We start from the raw sequence: 21,238 nt of genomic DNA, 5'->3' as shown, positions 1-21,238 counted from the left end.
TGGTGGGCCGCCGTCTATAGGGTCGCACAGAGTCACGACTGACGTGACTTAGAAGCAGCAGCAAGTACCTGCTCATCTCCAAAACGCACAAAGCAGTTCCGCCCTCTGGCAAGTTCACCTGGACGGGTCAGGACGACACCTTCTCCAAGAAGTCCTCCCTGATGGCCCGGCCCCTCCACAAGACAGATCAACTAGCCCCTTTAAGTTCCCTTACCTCCGTCCATCCTAGCTGTGGTGGGCAACTCAGCTTTTGCACCTACCCTCTGCAGGTATGAGCACAACTTGGGGAGCGGACTGTGTCATAATCATCTTTGTATCCCCGGCCCTTAGTTCATCAGTCATGCCCCCTAAACCTGGAGAACTTCTCTCTGCAGAAGAACCAGGATGCCCTGCCTCCGTGTGTCTTTAATCCACGGCAAGGGACCAGGACCCAGATGGCGAACAAGGAGCCTCCACAGCATCGGCGGTCACTACCTGCCCAGCCAGGGCTCCGGGACCGAGAGGGTAATGACAGAGGGTTGCGCAGCATAGGCGCTCGGGGTCACGAGGTGGGGCCACACCGCTTGCAGCTCTTCGGCTGCGGCGGACGGAGCTGGAGCACGCGCGTGGTCGTCATGACACCGCCGCCGCTGCCGGCCGGATGTAGGGAGCATGGAGCTCAGCCAGAAGCAGGCCGGGCCGGCGTCCGGGTCCCCACTTCCCGCTCCCTCTAGGACCCCGACGCCGGCCTGGGCTGCGGCGGACGATAGCGGTAAGAAACAGGGGGTCCCTTCGGCGCCAGCTTGGCCGGGAGGAAACGCGCGAGGGGCGTCATGGCCAGGCCGAGTCCTCCGAGCAGACTTTGGGCCAGGGGTTGCCCGGCGGGAGAGGGCCCCTAGGAACCCTTACTGAGCCCGGAACTTCGGGGCGCCCCCAAACGTGGGCGAGAGGGCAGCCCCAAGCTCCCGCGGTGGGTGCGCGGTTCTCGCGGTGGGTTGTCCTGAATTCAAGTGTGTGTGTCGCTCTCTCTCTGTCTCCATGCACTACTTGGGCCCCTTTTTATGAAGTCTCCAGAGAGCAGGGCCCAGGTGGGCTAGAGGCTCTGGAGACCACTCTTTGCACGTTCACGCCTGCACGGTTTTAAGTATTTATGCACCCGTGAATTATCTGGTAGCATGTTAAGCATTCTTGCCTGGAGAATTCCATGGAAAGAGGAGCCGGGCAGGCTACAGCCCATGGGGTCACAAGGAATCGGACACGACTGAGTGACTCACTTTCACTCTCATGTGAAGCGGAAAGTGTACACCCCTCTCTCTTCACAATTTACATTTTGGATGCTTGTGTGCTTGTAGATAGGGAATTATGCCACAGGCCTTACATATTCCACGCAGCACTGTGAGGTGGGCATTGACATGCTCTGCTTTTAGCATAAAAGGAAATTTAAGATCGAAGAATTTCAGTAAGTTGTTTGACATCACACAGCCCTTCCGGATTAGCACCAAAGTCTGACTGACCCTCAGTCCTCAATCTCCCAGCACTTGACTGTTCCAATAGAAGAGGGTGAAGGTTAAAGTGAAACTGAAGTCGGTTAGTCGTGTCCGACTCTTTGTAACCCTATGGACTGTAGCCTACCAGGAGGCTTTTCCATTCATGGGATTTTCTAGGCAAGAGTACCAGAGTGGGTTGCCTTTTCCTGCTCCAGGGGATCTTCCTGACCCCAGGGATCGAACCCAGGTCTCCTGCATTGCAGGAAGAGGCTTTACCCTCTGAGCCACCATAGAAGAGGATAACCACCTCCAAAATAAGTCCTTATCTAGTAATTTTAAAATGGGATATTAGGTAAAAATTATTTGGAATTCGAGTCACATGTGGATTAAAAATGAATCTAGGTTAAATTCTTGACATTTTCTTGTAGAATTGTTATTCCTAGGTTTTTTTACCATTTGAAAACCAGTTTATTATTTTCTCCTAATATGAATACAGTATAGGAAATAAACTGTTGGTGCCATAGAATCCTGACATACAATACTTGGGTGAATTTTAAATAAAAGAGTAGCAGTAAATCCATGGCCAGGTAGTTAAATATACATATTCTTTGGCTTTGTTTAGCCTGTAATATAAGATTCCTTCATGCCTTCACATAAACATGACTTGTAGGTCTACATCTGTTTGCATGTCCTGGATATGGTTCTGCCAGCTGAGGGCAGGCAATGAACCTGAGAAATTCTCAAGGCAACCCTCTCTTCTCTTTGATGACATATTTAAAATTATTTAAAAATCAAAATGGAATAACTGTGGTTCAGGCATAAAAAATGGAGCCGGGTGGCTGTTGTGGATATGATTTCAGATGCATTCCTTTCATCACTGAGAACTTGAATTGGCTTCCCTCGTAGCTCAGCTGGTAAAGAATCTGCTTGCAATGCAGGAGACCCCAGTTCGATTCCTGGGTCTGGAAGGTCCCCTAGAGAAAGAATAGGCTACCCACTCCAGTTTTCTTGGGCTTCCCTGGTGGCTGAGACGACAAAGAATCCACCTGCAATGTGGGTGACATGGGTTCAATCCCTGGGTAGGGAAGATCCCCTGGAGAAGGGAATGGCAACCCACTCCAGTATTCTTGCCTGGAAAATCCCATAGACAGAGGAGCCTAGCGGGCTACAGTCCATTGGGTCTATACAGCACAGTGTCAGACTCAAGGACACTACGAGCTATTCTCCAAATAGGAGCTGCTAGCTACACCCTTAGTTTCAAATTTCTTCCCACCATTGCAACTTTGTAATCATTTCAGACTCCCAGCCATTCCTTGCTTAACAAGCAACCTCATTTCTTGCCAGCTCAAACCCCAATCCCAATTCTTGATGAACCATTTATGTAACTTCCTGGGTTTTTTGCCTTTGTAAATCGCCACCATTCTATAGTCTGTTGGAATACAGTTCAAGTGCTTCTTGGATCTGTGTCTCCTGGATTACATTTTTAACAAACACCAGATAATTACCTCTGTTTCAATTGGGTCTCCATTTCTGAGATTTTAACATTTTTAATACCAAGGAAGGTTAGGAGCCAGAGGAGAGGGAAGAAACCCAGTGGGAGCCCAGTTCCAACAAGTAAATTCATTTGAGGTCTACTTGTTTTATTTTCTGTTGAGGATGCTAAAGGAGCGTTTTTTGGATTGTATTCCATGTGAACCACAGTCTCCTAAGTCCTAAGTCTATGCTATGCTATGCTAAGTCACTTCAGTCGTGTCCGACTCTGTGCGACCCCATAGACAGCAGTCCACCAGGCTCCCCCGTCCCTGGGATTCTCCAGGCAAGAACACTGGAGTGGGCTGTCATTTCCTTCTCCAGTGCATGAAAGTGAAAAGTGAAAGTGAAGTCGCTCAGTCGTGTCCGACTCTTAGCGACCCCATGGATTGCAGCCTAACAGGCTCCTCCGTCCAAGGGATTTTCCAAGCAAGAGTACTGGAGTGGGGTGCCATTGCCTTCTCCAACTAGGAGCATTTTTATCCTCCTTCCCCTCCGGGCTCAACAACTTGAGGAGTCCTTGTGTACCTGAGAGTTTTAAATGTCCCGAGAATTACTGTAGATAGGAATCTGTTTAGCGTTGTTTAACTCATCATTTCTCAAATTTATTTTACAATAAACCCCATTCTATTTAGAATATCTTTGATCATGCAGTAGATTAGTATTCCACAGAACACAGTTTGGGAAATACTGTGCTAAAAGTATTATTTAATACATGAAATAAAGTATTTCATGTATATGTAAAGTATTTCATGAAATATATAAATACATGTCCTAAAATAAGTGAAAGATTTCTTTAAAAATTGTTTTTAAGTTGGAGTATAGTTGATTTACAATACTGTTAGTTTCAGGTATACAGCACAGTGATTTAGTCATACAGAATATATATGTATGTTCTTTTGCAGATTCTTTTCCATTATAGGTTACTACAAGACTGAATATATTTCCCTGTGCTATACAGTAGGTCCTTATTATTTTATGCTTAGTAAGTGAAAGATTTCTTAAGTACAATTATGCTGTTAAAAATTTTCAGAGATTATCTAATGAAATGGTAAAGATGCTCATAATGTTAACTGAAGAGGAAAAGGATATAGAAAAATAATAGGGAACACTCCCAGACCTCAATTGCAGTGGTTCTTTGGGAGTGAGATTGCTGATCAATGTTTCTTTTTTTTCTTTTTGATACTGAATTTCCAAGTTATTTGAAATAAATGTAGGTTAAATTTATTTATTTAGGCCACACCACGCAGCTGCAGGATCTTAGTTCCCCAACCAGGCATTGAACCAGGACTCCTGGCAGTGAGAGCACAGAGTTCTAACTACTGGACTACTAGGGAATTCCCCTAAATTTATTTTTTTTAAGTTTATTTAAAAAAAACTGTAAGAAAAGATTATTTGCTTTCACTTTTAACATAATGCTCTTTCTCTTGGATCTTGTTTTGCACATTTGTTTAGCAAACTCTTTAGTTCATATAGTGCAGAAATCCACTCATGAAGGAACATTTTTGAGATGAAGAGACTTAGAGAAGCTGGATCCTCAAGATCTCAGGGTGGTTGAGTAGTGAGATCACTGAGCTCTCTTAGAGAGACACAAACACAAAAGCTAAGACAGAAAAGAGACAGGGAGCGGTGTGTGCTTGTAAGAAAAGTGTTAGCATACCTTCTACACTAGAAAGCCTGGGCCTGGAGAAAGATGCTTTTAAAATAATAACAAAGGGGAGGGGAGAAGGGATATACTGGGAGATTGGGACTGATATATACACACTTCTATATATAAAATAGATGAGGACCTACTGTGACTCTACTTGATACACTGTAAATTATATGGGTGAAGCAAAGTCAAAGTTGCTCAGTCGTGTCCGACTCTGCGAGCCCGTGGACTATGCAGACCATGGAATTCTCCAGGCCAAAATACTGGAGTGGGTAGCTTTTCATTCTCTAGGGGATCTTCCCAACCCAGGGATCGAACCCAGGTCTCCCACATTGCAGGCGAATTCTTTACCAGCTGAGCCACAAGGGAAGCCTAAAGCAACCAGTACCTCCTTTGAGCCAGAAATGAACCAGGGACTGAAGGATAAGAACCTAAAAAGAGTGGATATATGTATGTGTATGTGGGCTTCCCTGGTGGCTCTGATAGTAAAGAATCTACCTGCAATGCAGGAGACTCAGGTTTGATCCCTGGGTCTCGAAGATCCCCTGGAGAAGGGAATGGCAATCTACTCCAGTACTCTTGCCTGGGAAATCCCATGATAGAGGAGCCTGGTGGGCTACAGTCCATGGGGAGTCCATCCTTTGCAGAATCGGACAGGACTGAGCAACTAACACACTACACAACACACAGTTTATGTACAACGGATTCACTTTTCTGTACACCTAAAACCAACACAACACTGTCAATCAACTATATTCCAATAAAAGTTTTTTTAAAAAGTAGTATTGAAAATAATAAGATAATGCATCAAGGAAAGCTGCAGGTATAACAGAGGAAGAAGACTTCAACTCCTGTTTTGTTTGTCTTCCCTATTAGCGACTGACAGGGAAAAATCACCTTTAGAAAGAGGAAATAGAAGACAATGGTAGGTAAAGCACTTCTATGAGTGAGGTCTCAACTTGGAGAGACCTGTTCTTCTAGGAAGAACAGACAGAGCTGTATTCAAAGATGCTATAAACTTACAGGGTATAGAAGGTCTTCAAGAAGCCTGTTGGACTTGATTTTTCAGATCCCTTTTGAGTTTAGACTCTATGATTAAACTGTCTTTATCTGAAGCCATTATAAGCAAACATGAGTTACCCTAATCCATTATGGCAGAATGGAAAGAGGCTTTGGAGTCGTTTGATTCAATACTCTGCTGTATGATTTCAGGCAAAATACTTAATTTTTCTGGACATCATTTTCCTCAGCTGCCAGGCCTATTACTTAACGGAAGTTAGTTCTCCTTTTGTGTCACTTCCAAGTTAAGTGTCTGCCCATCCTCAGTGGGTACCTCTATGGCCCTAGTTCTCCAAACAGTATTTTTCTTCTCTCCCATTCCTTATTTTACTTTCTCTATTCTTCCTTTTCTTCTCCTCACCCCTGACTCTCCACACATATTTGTATCTTTGAAAGAAATCTAATTTTGGTGGGAGGAAGCTCCTGGGATAATTTATATGTGATGAAAAGTATTGCATTTATTTTTCAAAAGTTTCAGCATCTATTGGTGGTCTCCAGGAATATTATTATGACCTATGTATGGAAAAGTCCCAGGAAATTAAACCTTTTATATTGCAAATACTCCAAGAAGTGGATAAAGAAATTGAAAAAGGGTAAGGAAGACATATACTTGATTACATCAGGAACAGTCACTGATACTCATCTGTGTGAAAACTCTTGGGATACTGAGTGATTTGAAAGCCATGTGCAAATGCTGGATGAAATGGACATGCTTTTTTGATTCAGCATAGATGACTGACACAGGTCTTGCACTAGACCAGCATTCTCCAAGTCTGAGTTCCAGATTGGTCATTAACTTCTGTGAGCTGGGTTTATTTATGCAAATCACTGAATGACATTTTTCAATGTCATTACCTGTCAAGTGGGAATACTTGTTTTTTTCTGTGGTTGAGAAATTAAATTATGCATAAAGTGCTTTTCAAAAGCTGTAGTATATATTCAGTAGTTTTAAGTTACACTTGATAAAAATCTGTATTGTGGTACTTGGTTCCAGTAAATACTATCCAGTGATGTCACTAAACATGAAGGGAAAATATTTTTATTTCTTTACTGGATTTCCTTTTAATATTTTAACAGATCGGTAGGAATCACATTAAATATTGCTGGTAACAGTCGCTCAGTATCAGGAGAAAGAGTAACAGGTGAAGATTTCTGGATCCTTTGCAGAGTTTTAAAGAATAATTCATATATTAATGGTATGTTTCCTTAAGCATCATTCCTTCCTGTTCTCATTCTCCTGATTATTCATTAGGAGGAATATCAGCTTCTACTCATCTGTATTCTTCAGGTCTGGATGTTAGATACAACCTCCTGAGTGATGTTGGCGCATACTATGCTGCAAAACTGCTCCAGGTATCTTACTGCAAAATGTTCTTTGTTCCTTTTTTTTTCTTCCAGGACCGAGTTAAGAACCAGCCTTTTCTTTGGAATGTGCAGGGTTTCAGCAGCCCTAGCCCGCTAATTAACCCTTTATTGTAGACTTCACTTTGGAGACACCCAAACTGAAATGCTGCTTTATGGTTGCATTTAAGAAAGGTAGTGTGGTCCACCAATAAGAACAGGTGTCCTCAAAGAAAAGGCTTTGTTTCAACCTCAGAAGATTGGCATATACATGTGTGTGTCTGTATTTTCAGTTAAAATGTTTAAAGCAGCATATATCATTTTTTATTCTTCCCTTAAATTGGCTTTTTAATTTCCTAGCTATTTGTCCCATTCTCATGTGCTGCAAGTGTCTCTACTGAGCCAAAAAAGATCTTAAAATTCTCATACCCATGAAATAGCACAGAATATAAGGATGGAGTGAAGATTAAAAAACAAACAACTAACCAAGTTATTTTCAACAACCACAAATCAAAATGCTGCAAAAATCATAGCCACCAACATGTTCTCAGATCTGTTTATGGTGAAATCACCTAGTCTAGAGACATATACACAAAACATAGTTTTGCAAAATATCAAGGGTCTTGACTGTGCTACAACACTTGAAATACAGTAAAAACACATTTGTGTATATGGTCTCAGTAGAGCTCATACCTAGGGCGTCTTGAGTCATCTTTTGCAAAGTGACACACTATGGTTCAGTACATAAAGCACATCCATACTTTGAATCATTGATGAAAAATGAATATAGTGGGAGGGAGGCTCAAGAGGGATGAGTGTATGCTTAGTGGCTGACTCACATTGTTGTACAGCAGAAACTAACACAACAGTGTAAAGCAACTATCCTCCAATTTAAAAAAAAAACGAAAAAAATGAATAGGCTTTTACTTTATCCTGTAATTATATTTGTTTAAATGAGAATGTTGATTTTTTTCCCTTAATCGTCCTTTGTTTTGCTGGACCTTGAAATTTCCTGGTTATAAAGATTTTCTTTGCTGGTAAACACTTTTACTTAAAAAGCAGCTCATATATTCTTGATTGATTTCTAGTAATACATGTATAATAACTTCTTTTCTCTTATTTTAGAAACAACATAATCTCATTTACTTAAATCTTATGTTTAATGACATTGGGCCTGAAGGTGGAGAACTGATTGCTAAAGCCCTACATGTAAGCATTCATATACCTCAAACTAACAATTTGGGGATTTCAATTTCTTTAATTTTAGCTTGAAACCAACAGAAACAAATGTTAATGTCAACTTATTTTAATATTGTGCAAATGTATATTTTTTGTTGCACTTCATTAACATTTAGACACCACATGAGTACTTTTGAACTCACTTTTAATACAGTTTTATGGATAAACCATAATGGAAAATATTAAAAAAATGTATATATAACAGTTTGCTGAACAGCAGGAATTAACACATTGTAAATCAACTATACTTCAATAAAAAAAAATCAAGTTTTATTAAGACATCATTCACATACAGAATTTATCCTTTGGAAGTGTTCAGTTCAGGGGCTTTTTTAGTATACAATGGACACCTTGAACAGCACAGGTTTGAACTGCATGGGTCCACTCATATATGGGTTTCTTTCACTAAATACATGCTGCAGTACAATGGTCAGTCGAATCTGAGAGTGTAGGACTTGGATATGGAGGGCTAACTGTGAAGTTAAACTCATTTTCAACAGCACAGAGGGTCACTGCTCCTAACCCCTGTGTTGTTCAATGATCAGCTATATTCAGTTTTGCAACCATCACCACTATCACTGTTGTTAGAACACCTCCTCCCCACAGAAGACAGACCCTGTTAGAAATCCCCCTCTATGCTTCTCTCCCTCTCTCTCCAGCACCCTGCAGTCATATCTACTTTCTAGCTGTCTATTCTGACCATTTCATATAAATAGAATCACCATATAACATGTGGCCTTTATTGACTGGCTTAATGCTTTCAAGTGTCATCCATGTTGTAACATACTTCATTCCTTTTTATTGCCAAGTAATATTCCATTGCACATTTCATTCATCCATTAGTTAATGGGTATTTGGGTTTCCACTTTTTGTCTATAATGAATAATGCTACTATGAATATTTGCACACATTTTTCTGTGTACTTGTCAGTTTTCTAGGGTATATACCTTGGAGTGGAATTGATGGATCATTTGGAAACTGTTTCACATCTTGAATGACTGCCAAACTGTTTTTCAAAGTGGTTGCCCCTTTTTATGTTCCACCAACAATGTATGGGTATTCGGATTTCTCTATATCCTCACTAATACTTGGTACTTTTTGATTTGAGCTATCCTAGTGGGTATGAGAAGGCAATGGCACCCCACTCCAGTACTCTTGCCTGGAAAACCCCATGGACGGAGGAGCCTGGTGGGCTGCAGTCCATGGGGTCTCGAAGAGTTGGACACGACTGAGTGACTTCACTTTCACTTTTCAGTTTCATGCATTGGAGAAGGAAATGGCAACCCACTCCAGTGTTCTTGCCTAGAGAATCCCAGGGACGGGGGAGCCTGGTGGGCGGCCGTTTATGGGGTCGCACAGAGTCAGACATGACTGAAGTGACTTAGCAGTAGCAGTAGTATCTTTAGAAGCACACAATTTTAGAAGTTCAATAAAATGCATTTTGTTTTTCTTGTTGTTTATGCTTTTGGTGTTATATCTAAAGTCATATCTGACCTAAAGTCATGAAGATTTGCACTTACATTTTCTTCTAAGTTTTTGACTCATTCAGTTATTTGATACATTTTAATTTTTGTATATGAAGTGACATAGGAGTAATTTCATTCTTTTTCATGTGGCTATCTAGTTGACCCAACACCTCCTTGTGTTAAAACTGTTCTTTTCCCACTAATTTTGACATCCTTGTCAAGAGTCAGTTGATTATAAACGTGAGTTTATTTCTGTACTCTCTATTAATTTATATATCTGTTCTTAGGCCAGTCCCACACTATCTTGGCTACTGTAGTCCTGTAGTGAAGTTTTGAAGAAGTGTGGGTCTTCTTTGTTTTTTTCAACGTTGTGTTGGTTCTTCTGGGTCCCCTGCATTTTCACATGAATTTTAAAATCAGTTTATCAATTTCTGCAAAGCAAACAAGCTGGGATTTTGAGAGGGATTGCTTTAAATCTTTAGATCAACTTAAGGAACAGAGCCGTTTTAACTGCAAGGAGATCCAACTAGTCCATTCTAAAGGAGATCAGTCCTGGGTGTTCTTTGGAAGGACTGATGCTAAAGCTGAAACTCCAATACTTTGGCCACCTCATGCGAAGAGTTGACTCATTGGAAAAGACTTGATGCTGGGAGGGATTAGGGGCAGGAGGAGAAGGGGACGACAGAGGATGAGATGGCTGGATGGCATCACTGACTTGATGGATGTGAGTTTGAGTGAACTCCGGGAGATGGTGATGGACAGGGAGGCCTGGCGTGCTGCAATTCATGGGGTCGCAAAGAGTCGGACACGACTGAGTGACTGAACTGAACTGAACTGAATAGTCTTCTGATTCAGAAACATGGGATGTGTTTCTTCATATATTAGTTCTAACAGGTCTTTTTTTGGTTTGGTGGATTCCTTAGAATTTTCTACACGTAAGATTGTCATATGCAAGAAGTTTTGCTTCTTTTCCAACCTGTACGCCTTTTTTTCTTGCCTTATCTAGCCCCATCCAGTACAATGTAAAATAGAAGTGGTGAGAGTGGACATCCTTTCCTTCTTCCCACTCTTGGGGTGGGGTGGGGGCAGGGCGGAGTTTGACTTAATTTTAAAGGTAATTAATCCCAGGGACGGGGGAGCCTGGTGGGCTGCCGTCTATGGGATCACACAGAGTCAGACACGACTGAAGGGACTTAGCAGCAGCAGCATGTACACTTATGGCTCAAATATTTATTCATTAGGACAATGAAATGTCTGTAATTTTGTGAACGATTTATCGAAAGAATGAATTACGAGAAGGAATTAAACTTTGCAAATGTCTGAGAAATTGTGTCATTTTCAAAGTAATACAGGGAAATGTGAAGTGAGTGTTTAACGGGTATAGGGTCTCCCTTAAGGGTAGAGAATGTTTTGAAATTAGAGGTGATGGCTGCACAACACTGTGAATGTAGTAAAATCTAGTGAGTTGTACTTTCTGGCTGCACCATGTGGCTTATACGATCTTAGTCCCCCGGCCAGGGATTGAACCTGAACCCCTCAGCAGTGAGTGTGCAGAGTCCTAATTGCTGGACCACCAGGGAATCCCCAAATTGTACACTTTATATTTTTACCTATTATGGGAAATTGAATATTACCTTTATGGAATATATTCTGTTCAATCTCCATGAAAAACTGACCGAGTCTGCAAATAGTAATGCAGTCTCCTAACTCCCGTAATCTGAAGAGAATTCTGTGGGTTAAAATTTTAATCCAGTTTTGCCTCTCTTCCTTTTCAGAAGAATAGAACTCTGAAACACCTAAGAATGACTGGAAACAAGATTGAAAATAAGGGTGGAATGTTTTTTGCTGCAATGCTACAAATTAATTCATCCTTAGAGAAGTTAGATCTGGGTGACTGTGATCTGGTGAGTTAAACTGGTTATGAGAGTCACTCACGTATTTGATCATTCTCCCTGGAAACTAGCACAGAGAAGTGTCAAGAGACCAGCTACATGACAGTCTTATGAATGATTTAAGCTCATCTCTAAGATCTAGTATCAGAGAAAAAAAAATCTTTAAGTAAAAATCAGATTATAATAATTTTATGGAAGAATATCCAGTGTAATAAAAATCTTCCTAAATTTCCATCTATTACCCTTCTTAACTTGCATGGGATTTTCTAAAGAAGAATCTTATGTTCCTTTTAATTAAACAAATACTTCATTTGTATAATGTAAATTTTTTATTTGTGGAAACATTTTTCAGTGAGTACTTATAGCATAAAACCTAACACAATTCTAAGAGCCCTCATCTGACCTGATATGTCTACAAAGTCCGGGCTTCATTTTTTCAAACATGCCTTCAAACCTTCAGGCCTACTGTTAGGAACCTAGTTAAAAGGTTAATGCAAAATCACTGGGACAGGATGTCAGTAAGATGGGCCAAGGAGGCTCTGAAGTTTAAGTGGGTAGATACAGTAAGTAAGGAATGGGGAAAGCATTAATTCAATATACAGTTGACTCGACAACATGGGTTTGAACTGCTGGGTCCAGGTAAATGCAGACTTTTACAATAGTAAATACTACAATTGCTACAGGAGTCAAGGTTCTTTGAATCCATGGATACCAAGGTATACAATTGACCCCTGACCCTTTAGGGTCAACTGTGTATTTTCTGCACGTAATAGTCACAATCCTAGACTCTAAGGATACAGGAGTGCATCAGATATAGTCTCTGCCTTTATAAAGGTTATATTTTAGTTGAGAAAATATCAGTAAATTAGAGCAAAGTGCTACAAAGATGGCAAAGTACTCTGATAATGGTAGGAGGTCATCTGAGTGATAGGATGGTTATCCCTAAGACCTGAGGAAGTAATTCTAGGATGAAGAAAGCTGCCTCATCTGTGAAGGATGAGAAAGAGCTGCCTTCAGGAGAGATATGGCAGAATATTCCAGGCCAGGGATCCAGAACATGCAGACCCTAAGAAAGTGCTTCCCCAAGTGTGGTGTGGTGCTAAGAGAGTGCTTCCCCAAGTGTAGCATGACTGACAGAAACTGAAGTAATTTTAATACTCATGTATTTATTTTTACAAATGCTTTCTATTTATTTCAAGGGTTTATGGTTTCCCATTTACAGAAGTGAAACAGTTTTAGGAAGTTTCTGCACTAGTTCAGGTGGGTGATGAGAACCTGGGTGAGGTGGTAGCTACAGAGATGGACTAATTAGAGACGTCTTTTGGAAGCAGAATCTGTAAGATCTGCTTCTAAGATCTGGCAATCAACTGACAGGAAGCTAAGAGGACTAGTGGAGTGGGAAGAGGTTTTCTGGTGTAACAACTAGGTATGTATCCATCACAGAGATGCGAGAGGATCAGGCCCTTCCAAAAGGCAGAGGGGGCCAAATGGAGTTGTGAAAAATGTGATTAGTAACGGTTTGCTGCCATAATCACACATTTAAAGTGTGTTAGTATGAATATAAAACGAGGTTTGCATTAAGGATATGTAAGTAGCATAGAGCCCTAGCTGGGATCCACTTGTGTGTCCACATGTCTGACGCCTGCATCATATGGAATCTTGAAGATTTAGGAGCAAATCTAGAGGTAAACATCCGAGGAAACCTTAAGAAACTCCCCGTGCATGTTAAAGATGGATTTTTTCTGAATTTTATCAACCTACATTCAAGGACTAGGAAATTAAACCTTTAAGAGCACAGTTTTGATTTATCAGAGCCCAGTTTTACTGATCCTAAAATATTAAGGAGGTTACTTTATATACTTTGTCAGTTTCCTTAATGAATTTATCTGTTTTTAGGGAATGCAAAGTGTGATAGCATTTGCAACAGTCCTAACTCAAAACCAAACAATTAAGGGATTAAACCTAAACCGACCCATACTGTATGGTGAACAGGTATGTATTCTAAGTGAGCAGTTAATAATGCTGTATGTGAATAAAACGAAGGTACTAACTGAGGGTTATGTCAAGGTTCATGAATGCACTGTATTTTTAGAATTGTAAACTACCATTTACAAATGAAAACTTGAATGGAAACTTTTAAATTCTGGGTAAGAGTTTTATAAATATGGTTTTAGATGTTGCTTATTTAAGCAAATATGTTGTCTTTTGTTCTTATAAACTCATTCTCAGTGGGTAAACCTGTGAGGGGCAGAGTGCTTAAGATGAACACATAAATGATTAAAGTTTAAGGGCTAGAGAATTTTAAGAGCCCAGTGTGAACTGTTTTGTCACTTGTTTGTTTTACTGATGTGATGAACCACTGCATCTTTGAAATCATAAGTAATAATGGCATACTGCCTAAGAATAGCAGTCTGGGAGATCTGGACTTCATCCTATAGATAAGCTGCATTCTGTAGCTTGAGGGGTCTCCGTTCCCCAACAAGGAACTGAATCTGGGCCCAGTAGTGAAAGAAAGTCCTATCCACTGGACTGCCAGGGAATTCCCTCATGCTCAACCACGGTACCAATTATTGTGTTTTTCTTCCCTTCTGGGATGAATGATATTTTTTAAATAATTATTTCTGTTGTTGCTGTTCAGTTGCTAAGTCGTGTCTGACTCTTTGCCAATCCCATGGACTGCAGCACGCCAGCTTCCCTCTCCTTCATTATCTCCTAGAGTTTGCTCAAACTCACGCCCATTGCGTCAGTGATGCTATCCCAGCCATCTTATCCTCTGTTGCCCCCTTCTCCTTTTGCCTTCAATCTTTCCCAGCATCAGGGTCTTTTCCAGTGAGTCAAGCTCTTCACACCAGGGGGCCAAAGTACTGGAGCTTTAGCATCAGCCCTTCCAGTGAATAGTCAGGGCTGATTTCCTGTAGGATTGACTGATTTGATCTCCTTGCAGTCCAAAGGACGCTCAAGAATCTTCTCTAGCACCACAATTAAAAACCATCAATTCTTTGGCGCTCAGACTTTTTAACTAACCTCTTTTACATCACTTAGTCATTGTACTTTACAAGTGCCCACTGCCTATTTCTAAGATGGTAAAGGTATAATTTGTGACAAAATGATTTCTTTTTAAAAGCCATGCTAAACAAATAGCAAATTGTAGACTAACAGTCTTAACTGATAAAATCTTCTTAAAAAGCTAATTTAAATAACTGACCATGTTTGAAATAAACATGTACTGCTTTAAAATTATATTTTAGAAAAAAAGACTTATCTATTTTTAGGAAGAGTCTACAGTTCACTTAGGCCACATGTTGAAAGAAAATCAGTGCCTTGTTGAATTACACATGTGTAAACATGATATAAAAAATTGTGGTATGAAACAGTTATGTGATGCACTGCATCTGAATAGGAGCCTACAATACCTTGATGTAAGCTGGTAAGTGATAATCTGGATAATCTATGTAAAGATTCATAGTAGGTATGATTCTGTGTTAGACACTAAATCCAAAAATTAGGAAATAAAACCATTTTTATCTTTTTATCTTGAGCTTCACTTATTATTCAGTTTAAACCGATTTAATATCTCCTAATAACTGGAGTGAGCAATTTAAATACGTAAACCAGAACAGAAGCAACATTTTATGGCAAATTTTCATTAACATTTTTAGAAACTGAGTGATTAAAATAAATCTTAACTAAAATAGAAAGTACTGCTTAAAAGTTTCTAAGCCTGCGATCTCAATGAATAAAAGGGCACTTCATATTTTAATATATAACTACATATTTTTCCTTTCCCAGCAATAAAATAACTCAGGATGGAATGAAGTGTTTGGCCGATGTTCTGAAAAGCAATACTACCCTGGAAGTAATAGATCTTTCTTTTAACAGAATGGAAAATGCAGGAGCAAACTATCTCAGTGACGCTCTTGCTTCACACAACAGGACTCTTAAAGCGTTAGTATGGTTTTACATTTAATCAAAATAACAGAAAAAAAGCTGTTTAGAACTCTAACCTTAAACCTCTTACCACTTACGATTCATGGTGAAATATGAAAACTCAGTTTCTAAACTGACATATTAAGTTACAGAAAACATTTCAGTATCTTCTATTTTCTTTTTAAAGGAATGTCTTTTTAAAATTAGATGGATACCAGTTATGAATGCTTAAGGTTAATGAGAAAATTCTTATCACTTATATTATTTATCCCGAATTCTAACAGAAAAGTTATAATCACTCAATATGACAATGACTTTAAAATAAGAATGAATCAAGAAGAAAATATTACTCAGGTGACTTTATCCTGAAAAATGTCTGTAATCCACTCCAAACCTTTACTAAATAATAATTAGAACAATAGTCTGTTTATTTCCAAAATGTAGGTAGCTCTACTTAGGTACATGAAGAATCCAATTAGAAAAGTTTCTTGGATTTCAGGAATTATAAGATCAGTATTTTAACTACTACATTGAATACACTGAATGCTAAGACAACACAATAAGATGTGTGTAATAAATGCTGTTGGTAGCTCATCCATTCTCTCTGTGGAACTGTTTCCAGGGTTACTTTTTGTTTCTCCACAGGTTGTCTGTGGTGAGCAACAACATAGAGGGAAAAGGACTTGTTGCACTTTCACAATCAATGAAAACAAATCCTACACTCTCTCATATCTACATCTGGGGAAACAAGTTTGATGAAGCTACATGTGTGGTAAGTTTGTCTTCACTGAGGTTTTTTCCTGGGGCTTTCCCTACAACATCAGGTGTTATTTACTGATGATTACAGGATTACAAAGTATAGTGAGACACTTCAGTTTTGATAAATTTTAACATACATTCTAAAAATTAGCTACTGGAAAGTTCTGTGGTTCAAACAGTGATAGATATCAAATACTACATGTTAGTATAAATATCACTGAGGGACTTTTCTGGTGGTTCAGTGGTTGAGAATCCACCTTTCAATGCAGGGGACACAGGTTTAATTCCTGGTCTGGGAAGATCCCACATGCCATGGAGCAACGGAGCCCATGTAACACAAATACTGAGCCCGTGTGCCACAACTACTGAAGGCTGTGCGCCTACAGCCTGTGCTCCACAAGAGAAGCCACCACAGTGAGAAACACACACACCGCAGTGAAGAGCAGCCCCTGCTTGCTGCAACCAGGGAAAGCCTGTGCACAGCAACAAAGACCCAGTGCAGCTGAAAAGAAATAAGTAAATAAAACGATAAATTATACAGTCCTAATTTTACTCCAAAGTTAGCTTTGTAAAAAAAAAATCACAATTGTTGATTCATTATAAATTTGATGTGGCACAATCTCTAATCTGCTACTCAATAATTAAACCAAGACACAAAATTTGAAAATACAGTACAAGTTGTCAAAATATTTGGTATGTTGCTTATGTAAATATATAGAACCCTTAATACTGCTTTCAAAACACAAAAAGCATCATAATGAATAGTTTTCAGTTAGAAAGAATAGAAAGAAAAATAAAGTATCAGAATTCTCAAAAACTGCCAAAAGGCTAGTCAGAATTCTATCACTAAAAAGATGAATAACATGTACACTATTTAAAAAAAAAGCTTGATTTCAGAAAAACACCATATCCACATTCTATAACACTAGAAGCTGAATTGAGTTGGACTAATAATGACAAGCTATAGCAGAAAGCAGTTAGACTTGAATCTTTTACTAATTTCTCCTTTTCTCTACAGTAATCACACCCTTACTGACAAATTAGTTTAACATGTTTGTATGACACCTTTATGTAGATGTCAATGATCCATACAAGATATACAAAGAAAATTCTACAATGAAGAAATAATTATGTGGCCAGCTACACCAGCATCTAATACTAAGGGAATGGTCTCTAAGCCTAAATCTGTTGGTTACCTTCAGGGAGTCCATGAACTCAAAAGTTTTAAGCCAAAATCTGTGGGTGTTTATTTTTCTAAAAACTGGATCCCCAGCTATCACTGGATCTTCAGGGGCATATACAACAGCACTCCACCCCTATTTATGAGTCACCTTGGGACTTGAAAATTTTGACTTGAAACCTCTGGTCCACAAAATTGGTAATATATATAGAATTGTTACCTCAGTGAGTCATAAGACAACAAAACATACTTAAAGTTAAAATGCAGAAATAAGTTTTATGAGATTGTAATTTACACATTGTGTGAACAATACCTGAAAAATATTAAAATTCAGCAGTTAGTCAGAATATTTCAGACTATAAATTATATCTAAATGTGAATGTTGAAATTTGTAAAGTGAATAAACTATTTTCTTAATGATACAGTTTTTCTTAAAAATCCTAGGCATATTCAGATTTAATTCACACAGGCCGTCTAAAATCAGACAATACAGATGTGGAGCCGTTTGTGGTAGATGGACACGTGTACCTTGCAGAAGTCTCCAATGGCCTTAAAAGGCATTATTACTGGACACCAGGTTATGGAGAAGCTTGCAGCCCGTCATCTAATGCAGGTTTTTCTCTTGCACCAGTAGGTCAACATCTATGAAAAACAAACTTTAAAGTAATTTTCATCTATGTCTTATTACTTTTCAGATATTAATATTTTATTGTCTATTAAATTCTTTCAAAGATTATGTTATTTTTGTTAGACAAGTAAAAGATACTAAATTCTAACTGTCCATTGTGAAAAACTGAGTAGTGTAATTTTTTCAAAAAAATTTTACAAAATAGGGACCAAAATTTGAACACTTGGAGAAGGAAATCAAGGAACTAATTTCTTTTTATAAAGAAAATAAACCCAAACAGTAAAGCAGTATAGAAGGAAAGGTCATTTTAGGTATCCTAACTGAAAGTTGTCATGAAGTAAAAAGGTTTCAGGGGGCAGATTCCAGGGACCATCAAGGGGTTTAGAGATTGAAAAAGAATTTAAGGTATATTATAGATGGGTTTTGGTACAATTTCACAAATACAGGCAAATATATATAAACAGACACACATATAAATACATATAAATGTATACTTTCCAAACATGTCAGTGCTGCCAGTGAATATTTAAAGAGAATTCTCTTTTGGAGGATGCCACTAACATTTTAATGATTTGATGGCAAATAATTACCCTTGTTTGTGGCCAACTGTTTTCAAATTAAGATTTCTACAAAGAGGCAATAGACACTACAATCCTTTGATTACGGACTTATATATATATATATATATATATATACACACACAGACTTATATATATATATATATATTACAGACTTATATATATACCACTTAACTGTTTAACCTGAATGATTTATTACTGCTAAAGCCAGGCAAAGTGTGAGGGAAAAAAAACTGTGGACAATTTAAAGAGGTTACTCTAAGTTTTGCATCTAAAAGGAAAAACCATCTGTCTCTAAATGTTGTGAGTAATGAGGTGAAATAAAGGTGTTCAGTTTTACAGTTGTCAAAGTATTGCCTTCACTTTATTATTATGAATTCCTCATATCATAGCTGTATTTATTCTAAAAATTTAACATTACAAAAAACCCAAATCTGTTATTCTCCATTCCTTTAATAAAGAATTAAGATAAAAATTTCCTATTAATGACTTAAAATTTATCAGGCTTTTCCTTATATTCATCACCTAATACCACATTTCCTTACTCCCCAGGGAAATGTGTGTGCCCGTGCAGGGGTGTTGAAGGGTAGATACAGATGGTGGTAATGGTTATGAAATGGGAAGAACATCTGAGTAAATTATACAAGCCATTATTTTTCACTTAATGTTCTAGAGTTACTGAGCCAGAAAAGACCTAAATGCCTTACGAAATCCATTCTCACGCTTTCAGAGAGATGAATCATCCAGGACAGATGGTTGCTATCAGGTTGAGTCTGTGCTGAAAAACAAAATCTTAAAAACATCTGCAGTTGTTTGAGAAATACACTCATTAGTTGATGTTAATAATAACAATGTGTGAAATGGGTTTCAGGGCTTTTTTTGAAATAAGTATTGTTCATATGTTATATTAAAACAATACTACAATCTGATCATGGAATTTTAGAAATAACATGACTTTCCACTGTTTGCAAAAAACACTTATTGAAAATCTTCTGTCACCAAATGTTTACAATGGAACCAAAAAAACTGTACAGACTACAGAATTCTAAGTATGACTTTATGTATCCTGACACTTATGACTGATTTGACTGATTTGACTCTTAGTTTAGTTCTTAATCAAACTTTAGTTTCCAATTTGCTGCATGTTTCAGATTTTATTTTCTTTTCACTTTAAGGCTTCTTCTTTGAAGACATAAAGACTTGGTTTTTTACAAAGTTCTTTTACATTCAGTTCAGTTCAGTCGCTCAGTCATGTCTGACTCTTTGTGACCTCATGGACTACAGCACGCCAGGCCTCCCTGTCCGTCACCAACTCCCAGAGTTTACTCAAACTCATGTCCATTGAGTCGGTGATGCCATCCAACCATCTCATCCTCTGTCGTCCCCTTCTCCTCCCACCTTCAATCGTTCCCAGCATCAGGGTCTTTTCAAACAAGTCAGTTCTTCTCATCAGGTGGCCAAAGTATTGGAGTTTCAGCATCAGTCCTTCCAATGAATATTCAGGACTGATTTCCTTTAGGATGGACTGGTTGGATCTCCTTGCAGTCCAAGGGACTCTTGAGAGACTTCTCCAACACCACAGTTCAAATGCATCAATTCTTTGGCACTTTTACATTACATGCTGAATATAGCTAGAACTAAATAACTTATCTAAAAAAAAGTTGCATGTCAGAGGAAAGTCAGGTTTCTATATTGTTAAAAATGCAATAGGAAATAAAACTTTTTTGATCAAATCTGAAAAGCCACAGAATTCAAGGTGTAAGAAAACCATGCTATAAGAAAAAAATAAAAACATTTTTAACAATTGTCATTACATTTGGAAAACATTAAGCTGATGAGGAAGTGCTACTCTTAGCAATTAAAACAGCCAATAAACTCAGACTTGTGTAACAGTATGACAGACTTCTTATGCTCAAACATCTGTCCAGAGTATAGTTTAAACTGAAGATGCTAAATCAGCATTTTTTTTTAAAGTATGGAGAATGAGAATCAAATGGGGGAACTGTTAAAAATAGATTCTTAAGAGTCAGACCTACTGAATCAGAATTTCCAAACAGTCTGGGGAACCTGCATTTTTACAATCCAGGTCATCTTTAATCTCACTGAAGATTATAAACCAACGTTCTGGTTTTCTCATTCTTCAAATTAATTTTTTTTTAAATATATACTTCTCTTAAACGGAAGTATCTAATAGTTAAATGAATTATCAGAAAGCTAACCCATCTGTGTTAACCATGATACAGATAAAAGAGTAAATGTCAGAACTGCCTCCAACCATCTTCCCCAATAGAACCACCATCATGATGTCTAACACAACAGTTTTGCATGTTTTAGAATTTTAATAAATGGAATCATATATATGCTCTTTGTATCCAACTACTTTTGTACATTAGTGCAATTCATTCATGTTGTTTAATGTAGCAGTAATCCATTTAGCTTTTGTTTTGAAATATTCCATAATATGCTGGTTAGTAGGGGTGTCAGTAGGATTCTGAAAGAGATTCTCCCAGGCTAGGACACAG

The 21,238-nt window shown here is 38.5% G+C and overlaps 1 protein-coding gene across 3 annotated transcripts; it reads left to right on the top strand.

Annotated features, from left to right (window-relative positions):
- Positions 1-593: 593 nt before the first annotated feature.
- On the top strand, positions 594-20,004 carry LRRC34 (leucine rich repeat containing 34). Of its 3 annotated transcripts, XM_010835215.1 has the most exons (11): positions 594-751; positions 6,179-6,299; positions 6,784-6,902; positions 6,995-7,059; positions 8,173-8,256; positions 11,528-11,656; positions 13,541-13,636; positions 14,917-15,071; positions 15,434-15,589; positions 16,217-16,343; positions 17,955-20,004. In XM_010835215.1, exons 1-11 carry the CDS (start codon positions 652-654, stop codon positions 18,156-18,158), a joined length of 1,356 nt encoding a protein of 451 aa, XP_010833517.1. In that variant the 5' UTR covers positions 594-651; the 3' UTR covers positions 18,159-20,004. The 3 variants fall into 3 exon arrangements, with proteins under 3 accessions (XP_010833517.1, XP_010833518.1, XP_010833520.1); XM_010835216.1 differs by lacking the exon at positions 15,434-15,589; XM_010835218.1 differs by lacking the exons at positions 6,179-6,299; positions 6,784-6,902 and having other exon boundaries at positions 6,959-7,059.
- Positions 20,005-21,238: the final 1,234 nt, after the last annotated feature.

Source organism: Bison bison, unplaced genomic scaffold (assembly GCF_000754665.1).
Source record: "Bison bison bison isolate TAMUID 2011002044 unplaced genomic scaffold, Bison_UMD1.0 scf7180017864040, whole genome shotgun sequence".
NCBI classification, from domain to species: domain Eukaryota; kingdom Metazoa; phylum Chordata; class Mammalia; order Artiodactyla; family Bovidae; genus Bison; species Bison bison.
The sequence above is the reverse complement of the archived record's forward strand: the minus strand, read 5'-3'. Positions and strand labels throughout refer to the sequence as shown.